Source organism: Aphidius gifuensis, linkage group LG2 (assembly GCF_014905175.1).
Source record: "Aphidius gifuensis isolate YNYX2018 linkage group LG2, ASM1490517v1, whole genome shotgun sequence".
Taxonomy (NCBI): domain Eukaryota; kingdom Metazoa; phylum Arthropoda; class Insecta; order Hymenoptera; family Braconidae; genus Aphidius; species Aphidius gifuensis.
In genome coordinates this window covers 18,697-31,310 of record NC_057789.1, presented here as the reverse complement: position 1 = coordinate 31,310, position 12,614 = coordinate 18,697, and the positions used below count along the sequence as shown (strand labels likewise).

Sequence of the window (12,614 nt, the reverse complement as noted above, 5' to 3'; positions counted from 1 at the left end):
ATTTAATACATATTACATGATATACATAAACATAAGTATGGTATATGTAAGCCGCTTTTACAATACATTTTTTTTTTTTTTTTTTTTTTTATTTATTTATTCATTTGAAGCGCATTTTGTTTGCGCAGGCATACTTCCATTTTTGTTTTTTTATTTTAATAAAGCGCGCGAAAAACTTGAATGTATTAAATAATAATATATGAAAATAATAATAAATTTAGTCATCATTAGAATGACCATTAGAATCATCAGAATCATTTGAATCATATTCATCTTGATAATCATAATTATAATCATAACCCCATTCTTCATCATCTGGATGATGACTAAATTCCAAAATTGGTGATAAAAATGAAGCAGCATTTTTAAGACGATAAAAACGTGTTATTAGTGATGATCGACTGACAAATTTTAATGTATTATTTGTTTTTCTTTTTTTAATAATTTTAGCAGTTGCAACAAGTAATGCTAAACTATGTCCAGTCATTGATGCATCAATTTTACCTAAATAATCACATTTTTTAATGAGATATTTAATAGCTGTCTCTGATACTCCACAACATTCACGTATATTAAGATATTTAAGATTTTTACATTCATTTGATATTTTAATAATTAAATTATCATCGACATTTTTAACAAGTCCAATATCAAGATATTTTAATCTTCTAAATTTTGACAATACACTCAGTGCTTTTGATGATACACTTGTTGTTCCACCAATGTCAAGATGTTCCAAATATCTTGATTCATAACGTAAATCAATTAAAAAATCATCAATATTACAACCAGATTGTATTAATTGTAAACTTTTTAAATTTGGAAGTTGAGATATAAATAAATTATTTTCACTTATTTTACATCTTATTAATTCCAAATTAATTAATTTTTTACATTTTGATATATCCTCAAGACTATCTTTATCAAGATAACAAGCTGTTATTTTTAAGAAACGTAAATTACCAAATTTTTCAAATGACGGAGCTGGATAATAAATTGTTCTGCTTGAATCAATCCAAAATGAAGAAACAATAATATTTTCAATATTATCCTTGTTGACACTTTGTAAAAGTCTTGGTGAACTAATTGGCAATGTTTTTGGTACTAAATCTTTAAATTTAATTTCAATTGATTGTAAATTAGCCATATGTTTAAATGCATTAACAAAATCTTGTTCATCATAATTATCCAAATGAAGTATTAAATTTTTTAAATTAATACAATATTTTTTGATAACATATATTATGCTTGATTCACACAATTTATTGATATTTAAAAATGTCAATTTAGATCCACAACGTAATATTATTTTTTCAACATCATTTTGATGCTTAAAAATATGTGAAAATTTTTGTGAATTTGTATCAATAGCTTGTATGTCACTCCAAGCTAATGATCTAGCAACATGTTTCCATTTTTGACAAACTATAAAAAAAAAATAATTCACATTTCATCAAAAAAATTACAAAAAATTGAAAAAATAAAAATAAAAATAAAAATAACAATAACCTCTTTCAATATCAAGTCGTTGTTCAATTGAAAGATTCATAAATATTTTTGCCAAACAATCATCATTAATTTTAATAAAATTATTTTTATTAATAAATTGTAATGATGATGATGGTGGTACATAATATTTTTGATCACGATAATATTTTCTTTTATTTGGAAAATCATTGTTTTGATTTGTACTGTCTGGTGAAACAGCTGATGACAATTCATGTCGATTATATTTATTTATTGAATTATCAATTGATCCTGATGGCCATGAATCTTGTTCCTTTTCTTTCCTCTTGTTAATTTTTGACGGTATAATATTTACTTGAAAATAATGATAAAATAAAAAATAACAATCCTATAATAATTTATGAGTTTATTAAATTAATAAATACTTACAAAGTGGCTCAATTTTTGAAGTTGTCAACGATGATGATGATGATGATAATTTTGAGTCATCATTTTTAAAATAAGATAAACACGTTTTATAAATACATGTATTACAAATAACATGTAAAGCACATGTATCTGTTGCTTTTTTTATTTTAATATCATTACAAGATTTAACCATTTCTGATAAACCAGTATCAGTCCAAATATTACCATGTTTTGAGTACAATGGTGTTGCACGATTTGATGATTCAGATAAACAAATGCTACAAATTCTTGACATTTTGTATTTATTTATTATTAAATTTATATTTTTATACAACTTGCAACTTTCTCTTTTTTTTTTTTTTTTCTGTTTTTTTCTATGAGAGAAAAAAAATTTTTCCTTTGTTCACGACTTCGGTTATTTTCGTGTGTCACATGATGACATTCGTGTGAAAATTTTAGACAAATGATAATGATAACAAACAAAATATAACATGAGTCATGACATAACCCAATGATGGAAAAAAAGAAAAACATACACAAACAAACACACAACACAAATATATTTTTTTTTTTTTTTTTTTTTTTTTATTATTATTTTATACTTATGAAATAAAAAAAAATATATATATTTAATGAAAAAATTAAATTGGTATTGGCAATTCATTTGCTACAATATTTAAAATTTGTTCAATATTTAATACCCAATTTGCAATATTTTTAGATACTTTACACCATTCTTCACCATGATGTGGTTCAGCAGCAATACATTTTTTTTGAACTTCTTGTTGTTGTTCTTTTGTACCATTTAATAATTCAAATTTATAAAAATATGCCCATGCATCACCATAATCAGGATCAATTTTAACTGTACGATTAAACCAATCACGACATTTTGTTATTTTATGCTCACACCAAAATAATTTTGATACAGCAAGTAATACAATTGGATCATGTTCACATTTTTTTAATGCATCAACACTTTTTGTTTTTCTTTGTGCTCTTGGTTCCATAAATATAGCTTCAGCCCAAAGTATACCAGATTTTGGAAATTTTTGTAATGCTTGAGCCATAAGTGCATGTGCCATATTACGTACACCATCTGGTTTCATTTCAATTCTAATAGATTCAAGCCAAAGTTCTGGATTTTTTGGATTTTTTAAACGACCCCTATCCAATACTGATCTTGCTGTTGATATTTGATTTATTTGTCTTTCTAAATTAGCTAATAGCTTCCATAATGGTATTGATGTTGAACATTTTTTAGTAGCCTGATTATATGTATCAAGAGCTGCTGTATAATCATTTTTTTGTTCTTCAATTTGTCCTTTCATAAGCCATAGCTTTGGAAATTCATCAAATTTTTCAAGTGCTTTATTTACTAAATTCAATGCAGCATCAAGATTATTTAATGCCCATTCTAATTTAACACTTTTCATCATAACACGTGGTGTTGGTGCTAATTCTCTTGCTTTTTTTAATAATTGTCGGGCTCTTTCATATTGAGAATTTTCAGATTCAAGTTTAACAGCAGCAAGCCATATTTCTTCGGAATTTGGATTTGCTTGAAATGCCAATGATAATAAATATCTTGCTGCGTCTACTTCATTAGCAAGCCATTTTGATTTAGCACCCATTAACCATAATGTTTCATTTGTAGGACAATGTTTAACAGCACGTTGTAATAATTTTTCTAATGATTCACGTGTACCATATTGTTTTTCAAAATATGCAGCACGTAACCATATTGATTTTTTTCTTGGAAATATTTTTAATGCATATGCATATACTGAACGTGCACATTCTAATGCACCTTGTTGTGCACATGTTTCAGCATCTTGTATCCATGTATGTTTTCTATCTTCTTCTTCAACACCAACACCAATTATTGATTTAATAATAACTTGACATGTATATACAGCACCTGATTTTTCAGCTTCCATAGCTTCTTTAAACCAATGTTCACGATTTATTTCAACACCATTTGCTTTTAATGATGATATTGCACGATCAATTATTTTATCAACCATATGTTTTTTACCATTAGCTTCTTCTAATTTTGCTGCTGTTGTCCATATTTGACGATCAGTTGGTATATTTTCACGTGCTTTATTAAGTACTTTTCTTGCATTATCAGGTGTTTCAAGACGTGCCAATGCTAACCATAAATCAACACTTGTTGAACAACATTCAACTGCACGACTAAGTAAAGTTTTAGCATCTTCAGGTTCTTCAAGTTCAACAGCAGCTTTCCATAATCTAACTGAATGTGGTATAAGTTTAAGTGCTTTACGATATACACGTCTTTTAGCTTCTATTTTACTTTCAAGATCAGCAGCTTTAATCCATATACGTACAGATGTTGATATATATGTAACTGATTTTGCAATAACAGCTTTTGCTGTATCTGGTGGTTGTAAACGTGCTGCTTCTAACCATAAATCTTCAGACATTGGATTATCTTCACAACCTTTCATTATTAAATTTCTAGCTGCTTGTAATTTACCAGTAACTTCTTCTAATCGAGCTGATGCAATCCATGCTGGTGGATGATTTGGATTTGTTTCTCTAACTGATTTTAATAATAAACGTGCTTTTTTAATATCATTAATATCACCACCATATGTTGGTATCATACTTTGTAAATCAGTTAAATAACCTTTTGGATCAACAACTGTTTGTCCTTCAACTGAATCAGATGCTTGCATAAGTTTAACATTCATTAATGTATTACGTGCTTGTCCAATTTTACGTAAATCTAAATCACCAGTTGGTGTTAACATACCACCACCACTACCAGGTGATGAAAATGATGATGATGGATCAATACTTGTTGTTGTTTGACCACCAAGATTATGTGATAATATTGAATCTGGTAATGGTGTAAATTTTTCAGCACGTGGATTTCTTTGTTTACGATTACGTGCATCACCAACTTCTGGTATATTTTTCCAATCCATTTCACTGACATTAACAAGTTCACGTTTTAAATCAGAAAATTGTTGTTGTATTTTTGGACGTTCTTGACGATAACGTTCTAATTCTTGACGTAAACGTTTTTCACGATATTCTTTACGTTTTTCATCCATTCTTTTATCAATTTCTTCATAAATTGCATCAGCTTCTTCATCATCTTTATCATATGGATCTTTACTAAATAATGATACACCATAACCATTAAAATCATCATAATTTGAATCATTTAAATCTTCTTCTTCTTCTTCTTCTTCTTCTTTTTTTTTAGCTCTTTTTGCTGGTGGTGGTGCATGACGATCATCAGATACATCATTTGCATCTCTTGCTGGACCAATATCTGAACGTGTTGTAAATCCAGTAGCTCTAAAAATAATAAATAAAAAATGTTAAATAAAACAACAAAATAAAATACAATTTAATAATATTTAGGATTAAATTTATTAAATTTACATACCCTCTTCCAACACCAGCAACATAGCCCAAAGGTGCTGGTACACCAAGAAAATGTTTTTTATTTCTTGTTGACATTGATGCTGATGGAACTGCCATTGTTTATATCATATATTTATTTATTTATTATACCTATAGATAAATAAATAGAGTCAATAATTATTTATTAATTAATTACGAGTCTTTTTTTATTATATAGGTACAATACAAAATATATTGTTGTATTTAATTATTTATAGGTAATAGGTATATATGTACCTATATTTTTTTTTTTTTGACAATACGACGTATTTAATACGTTTTCACCAAGAAGACTAAATAAATAGCAATAAATAGAGCAGACTACAAAGAGACCAGTGTTGCCAGTCGCCAGACTCGGTAGCCATCTTCCCACTATGTAAAAATGTCATGAAAAACCACTAGACTGAGCCACTTACCCTGCTTACCCACTAAACTTTTGAAAACTTGAAAATTTACTCAAAAAAGCAAAAAAAAAAAAAAAAGGAAAATGAATTATAATTTTTTTTTTTAATTTTATTATTATTTTACATATCAACTTTCAATACATTTTATATGTTTTTTTTTTGTAATTTGTTAAAATGTAGAAAAAATACAAGATGTACCTGCTGAGAAAAAAAAAAATACTCCAATTCCATTCTAACCATAAGTTAACCATTGACATTTGATGAGAGCTTTTTGAAGAACCCTTTTATAAGTTTTTATTGATAAAAAAGTATCATTTGTACGATTTTTAGATGCCTCATCTGCAGCAGTAATTGTTTTAGTTGTAATATTTTTGATATGACCGATATTAAGATATTCAAGATCTGGATTATTTTCTATAAAATGAATGACACCAGCATCAGTCAGTTGGTTGCAATGAGAACAATTTAAAATTTTTATTCCTTTTAATTTGACAATAAAATTGTCTTCAACATTTTTACTAAGTTTAACGTTTAGTTCTTTCAAATTTTTTAAACTCGTTAAAGCAATATAACCAGTTGAAGTGATGGACTGACAATTTTCAATGTTCAAACATTTCACGAGTTTACAATTTGCAGCAATAGCAATCATAGCACTATCTCCAAGTTTCTTACTAAATTCCAAATTTAAATTTTCAATATATAGCAAATTTGATAAATCATCAAAAAGTGATGCCTCCACTCTATTACTCCCGTAAATTACCAGATGTTTAAGTTTTTTACAATTATTTAAAATTGCAACCATTACTTGTTTATTGAGACTATTTTGTATACTATCAAATTTTAAATAATTAAGATTTTTAAGTTTTGTTAATTTTATAATAGATTCACTATTTAATTCATCAATATTTATGAATTCTAAATTATTGCAATACTTGATGATTTTTTTGATTATTGGATCACTAGCTTGCCAGCGAATATTTAGATATACCAAGTTTTTCAAGTTTACCCAGTTTTCCATTTTAATTTCAGCTAAATCAACATCAAAGTCTGGTGCATCAAGATGTTTTAAATTTTTGCATGTATTGAAAATATCACTGATTGGATTTGGAATCAATCTCTTCTCAAAACAGCTATCCCAGAAATATACATCTTTAATGTTGAGATGTTCCAAGTTTGAAAGTTGATTGAATGTAAAAATCTTGTTTACAGTATGACATTGTTGGAGATCAAGATAAACAAGTGTTGTTTTTTTTGATATTTCTTGGATAATATCGGTGATATTTTGACAACGTATTGTCAAACTTCGAAGATTGGTAAATTCTCTTAAAGACTGAAATAAAATTAATTTGACTAAGTTAATATTTTGTTCTTATAAATGACAATAAAAATAATTATTGACTAACAATAAGTACTTACGAAAAGTGATGGTGATACTGGGTTTTCATCATTTGCATTCAGTATCTGAGAAAAATAAATTTAAACGTTAGTATTCTTTTATATCAATGACAAAAAAATATAATATTTGGCTAACGATAGCTACGTACCTCAAGAAATTGTTCTGAGTTTATACCAGAGCCTGATATGAAAGCGTGTGTAAAATATAAATGAATTTCCTCTATATCTTTTGAAAGATTATTTAATATCTGGAAGTAAATTTTTTCTCCAAATATATGTATTTTAAGGATTTTTAATTTCTCCAACTGTGTGAATGCTTGAACAAAGTAACTAGTATCAGAAGAACAAAATCTGATAATTTCAAATTCAAGTGTTGTTAAATTTTTGCAGTATTCAGCAACTACTGGCATGATACTTGAGTCACAAATTTTTGAAAGAATCAATTCTTTTAAATAAACACCACAATAGAATAATATTTTTTTTACGTATGATTGTGTTAAAATACATTTTTCATAACTACGAAAAATTGCATCGCTACATTTGTATTTTTTAATGTCATGCCAAGCTAGTTGACAGGCCTCTTTCCATTTGGAACAAACTGAAATAGAAAATATTAAATTTAAAACATTAATATCAACAAACTAAATAATATATATTTTAATGATTATTGTACCTTGATCCATAGTTATCCTCTCAGATATTGGCAGCTCCATGAATATTTGTGCTAATGAATCATTATCAAGAGAGTTGATGAGATCCATTTTCTCGTCAACATCATCTGCAGAGACTTGTTGATCATCCTCAATACGTCTTCTTTTTGTAGGGTTCATCACAACTTATGATGAGTAAATATACTGTAAAGATAAACAATACATATTATTAGATTGTTGTCAGGATTGTTGATTAAATATTTATTAAAACCATAATGATAAATTTAAGTTTTTTATGTCAAATAATTTAATAATCAATCGGTATATTTTTTTTTGATGATAAATAAAGAAATTGTTAATTAAAATGTTGAAGAAAAAATAACCTAAACACGTGTTTTTTATTACCAATTAAATATTGATTCGTTTGACTACAGAGAAATTAATTAAAATCAGCAAAAATTTAAGGAAACAACTACTTACCTGAATAGTCAATGAAAAAAAAATTTTGTTCAACTTTGTTATTATTTTTAACAGGTTATAACAAGCGATAAAAATTATATAACAATGATATAAATATTTAATACTAAATAACTACATGCATATTTATTTACTTAAGATTTACTAATTACTAGAAAGAAGGAGAGTCAATGATAGGATAGGACAGAACTATTAAAAATGTACATACATAGTGGAATGTTGTGGAATGCGTGGAACAGCGTGGAATGGAATGGATCAAGTCTGTATTTAACCAATGACGGCGCTAGTGCAGTGAGTAAATAAAAAACAATAAAAAAAAAAAAAAAAAGGTGATGCTGATCCCATGGACTCCATTTTTATTTACGTTGGATGCAGTTTGATGTTGTTTGATGTTTTCATGTTAGTGGGGGGACAAGGATTTTTCAATTTTCATAGAGATAAAAACATTTCACTAATATAAAATATATTATTAAAGTGGATTATTACATTGTTATCATTGTCAGAAATAATAAATATTATCTGGTTATAGAATTAATTTGTGTGCGTGTGTGTGTGCGTGTGATTATCGTGTATATATTCATTATTTATATGCATTTTCTGTATTATTTATTATAATAATATTTATACCATGCTTGTATAAACAACATTAATTTTTTTGAATATTTGGATTATTATTAAAAATATAATAATCACCAATTCATCAATCATCACCAATAACGTATACCTATATCACCATCACTACAATTAGCATGGATTATCGTCAAACGGTATTATTATTTATTATTACTATTATTATTATATTATTAAACTAATTATTTAAGTACCTATAAATAATAAAAAATATAAATAAATATTTAAGGTTATTGTTTGTTGAGAATAAAATTATTTTTTGATATTTGCTTAGGTGGTTTCTTCAATGTCTAAAAAATACAAACAAGATGATGATGATGATGATAACGATGACGATGAAGAACTTGAAAAATTACGTCTTGCTGCATTAAAATCATTAAAACCAAAAACAATTGGAATTATTAATAATAATAATAATAATAATAATAAACATACTTTAAATTTTTTACAATCAACAACTAAAACTAGTCATGATAATAATAATATAACATCAACATCAACATCAAACATAACAACAGCAAGTGGTAATAATCAACGAGCTACCAATAGAAAAGATAATTATATTTATCAAAATATACCACCACGACAAAATGGAGTAATTATTTATTTTAACTTTATTATCATTATGTACTCACTTATTTCAGTTAATTTTTAAATAATACTTATATAATATTTATTTTACAGAATATTTATTATCCTTGTCGAAACAATAAAAATCTCATTGAAATTGTACCAGTTGATGCCAATACTGATTCAACTGAAAATGCTGCTACTAAAAATAATTTAACAATATCAAACAACAAACATTTACATACAACAAACGATACTTTAGGTATGTATTTTATTTAATAATAATAACAATGACAAAAATCATAATAATAATAATAATAAAATTAATTACAGAAGACTCAAAATTCAATCGTTATGAGAATAATTTAAGTGGCTCAGATGATGAAGAAGCAGCAGCAGCAGCAGCAAAATTAGACACAAATGATATTTCATCAACATCCAAGGAGCATCAAATAAAATATCTTAAAAAATCTAAACTTATTGATACAGAAAATAAAAAAAATCAAACTGAAAGTTATGATGATGATAATGATGAATCAATGCGACATGATAAAAAGCTTTATAACAATTTTAAAAATTATAAAGACAATGACAAAGAGCAAGAAGAAAAAGACCAAAAAGACGAAGAAGAGGAAGATGCTGCTGATAATGATGAAGATGATGATAATGAAGAAGATGGTGAAGATGATGAAGAAGAAGATGAGATAAAAGAAAAAAAAAAAGATATTGAAGATGATGATGATGTTCTTGTTATGGCTGATCACGAGGAAGAAGATAGTTTGGAAAGATTAATGGATGAAATGGAACGTGAAATGAACGATGAAAAATTATCTGATAATAAAAAAGAAAAAAAAACAATAAAAAAGTCAATAATAATTATGAAAAATCATACAATTTTATAAATAATGATGATGATGATGATGATAATAATAAAAGAAATCGTTCATTATCACCAAAACAAAAACAAAAACAAAAACATAATAAAAAATCACCTCGACGATCACCATCAAGACAAATTATTAAAAAATCACAATCACGTCAAATGAATATACGTCATAGATCACCAAAATATTCACCACGACCAAGATCAAGATCACCAATTAACAGACGTTCATCACCGTATTCACGTTCACCATTATTACCAGTAGAAAGACGCAAAAAATCACGTTCACCAAAAACATTTACAAATCGTTCAAGAAGATCTCGTTCACCATCAGCAGCAGCAGCAGCTACAGCATCAAAAGAAACATCAAGAAAACGAAGATCAACAACTCCTCTTCTTGATGAACCTTCATTTTATAAACGTGAAAATTCACCATTGAGAAAAAAAAATTCAACTTCAATGAATACAATAAAACATACACATGATCCAGTTTTTGAAGCAAGAAGAAAAAAATTTGAATCTAAAAAAATAATTGATGGAAATTATGAAAATAAAAAAATTAAATTGAGCAAAAAAATAAATAATACAAAAAATGTATCATTGATTAATGATAATAATGATGATGATGATGATGGAAATTTTGAAAAAAATGAAAAAGTTTATGAAAATGTTGATAATATTTCAACATCAATTGTAAATCGTAATGAAAGTAGTGGTGAAGAGAAAAATCATTGTTTAGAAGACATTAGTGATGAGGAAAAAATTAATCATGATGATGACAATAATTGTATCTATGAAAATATAACTGAAACAGAATTGAGTCTTCATCTTAATTATGATTTTGGTGATTTTGAAGATGTTGTTAGTGATGATGATTTAAATGATAATGATGCCATTAAAATTTCATCACCAGTTAAAATTGAAAAAGAAAAAATAAAAAAGAAAAAAAAAAAAGACAAAGAAATTTATCAAGCTGGTAAATTAAAGAGTGATATTTCTAAGGAAACTGATGAAATTTTAAAAAATAATAAAAAAATTAAGAAAAATAAAATTGAAGAATCTATAATTGATGTAGCTAAAGAAATAATAATAAATCCAACTGATGAAGAAGCTGATTTAAGAACAGAATTAAGCAGAAGAAGAGCAGAAAGATTAAATCGTGCTCCACCAATACAATCAGCAAGATTATTGCAATCTGCATTTAAAGGAGTTGTCAAAGAGTATGTTTTTTTGTTTAATTAATTATTTATATTTTATATTTTATTAAAATTAAATTACAAATATTTTTCATTATTCACAGAGCTGCCAAGAATAATTCAAAAATTAATCATAGACAAATTCTCAAAGGAGATGATAAAAGTAAGAAAACAACTTTTCAATATATTGAAATTATAATATTGTTATTATTATTACTATTTATTTATTTATTTGATTATTATTTTTTTTAGAAGAAATGCGTCGAGTGACAGTTGTTCATCATCGATCAATACCAGATTTATCTGATTCTGAAGGTGATTTATTTATTTATTTATTTTTCTTATTAATTTGTAAACTTTTTAATTTCATTTATATATTTATTATAATTATAATTATTATTATTATTTTTAGATGATAAAATTGTTGATTCCAAAGTTCCTATAAGATTGAGGCTTGGTTTAAATAAACAACCACAACAGCAACAACAACAACAACAACAACAAGAAACTCGTCAATCCAAAGTGTCGAGAAAATCTTCCAAACGTCAAGGTCAAAAGGTAAAGCATAATAATTTATCAGATGATAATGATGATGATGATGATGATGATGATAATAATATTGACTGATAATAATATTATTTTTTAAATCGTGTCATCCTCGAAATTTTATATAATAGAACAAGCTTATAATTTTTAAATTAATTTTATTATATCGTGTATAAAATGTAATTGGACGTGTTTAGTAAATTAGAAATTAAAAATAAAATAAATGATGTTTACCATTATTAATCATTTTTAGTGTTATTTGTGCAATTTGATATGAAAAAAAAATTTAAATTCAATTTTTTTTAAACTTTTAAAATTATTTTTCGGGCTTTATTAACTTTGTCATAAAAAATTCAAAAACTCTTGCCAAAAGATATATTAATGAAATGTGCCTTCACAAATAATAACTGAATGATTTTTAGTTTATAGATAAATAATGCTAATAATAATTTAAGTTGAAAAATAAATAATAATGACTAGATTATCAATTTTTTTTTTTTTTTTTTTTTTTTTTTCTTTAGGGAAAAAAATTAAGTACTCACTG

General features: G+C 25.9%; 2 protein-coding genes and 1 pseudogene across 2 annotated transcripts; 1 reads left to right on the top strand and 2 right to left on the bottom strand.

Moving 5' to 3' along the window:
* Positions 1–129: 129 nt before the first annotated feature.
* On the bottom strand, positions 130–2,247 carry LOC122848081 (F-box protein SKIP2-like). The gene is made up of 3 exons (XM_044145904.1): positions 1,897–2,247; positions 1,510–1,821; positions 130–1,425 (listed from the first exon to the last, which is right to left on the bottom strand). The coding sequence occupies exons 1-3, from the start codon at positions 2,168–2,170 to the stop codon at positions 218–220; spliced, it is 1,794 nt and encodes a 597-aa protein (XP_044001839.1). The 5' UTR covers positions 2,171–2,247; the 3' UTR covers positions 130–217.
* Positions 2,170–8,297, bottom strand: LOC122848065 (pre-mRNA-processing factor 6-like). Its single transcript, XM_044145878.1, has 7 exons — positions 8,249–8,297; positions 7,792–7,972; positions 7,268–7,716; positions 7,140–7,184; positions 5,557–7,053; positions 5,303–5,430; positions 2,170–5,211 (listed from the first exon to the last, which is right to left on the bottom strand). The coding sequence occupies exons 6-7, from the start codon at positions 5,395–5,397 to the stop codon at positions 2,517–2,519; spliced, it is 2,790 nt and encodes a 929-aa protein (XP_044001813.1). The 5' UTR covers positions 5,398–5,430; positions 5,557–7,053; positions 7,140–7,184; positions 7,268–7,716; positions 7,792–7,972; positions 8,249–8,297; the 3' UTR covers positions 2,170–2,516.
* A 265-nt stretch (positions 8,298–8,562) lies between these two features.
* LOC122848047 lies at positions 8,563–12,281 on the top strand (annotated as a pseudogene).
* The last annotated feature ends 333 nt before the right edge of the window (positions 12,282–12,614 follow it).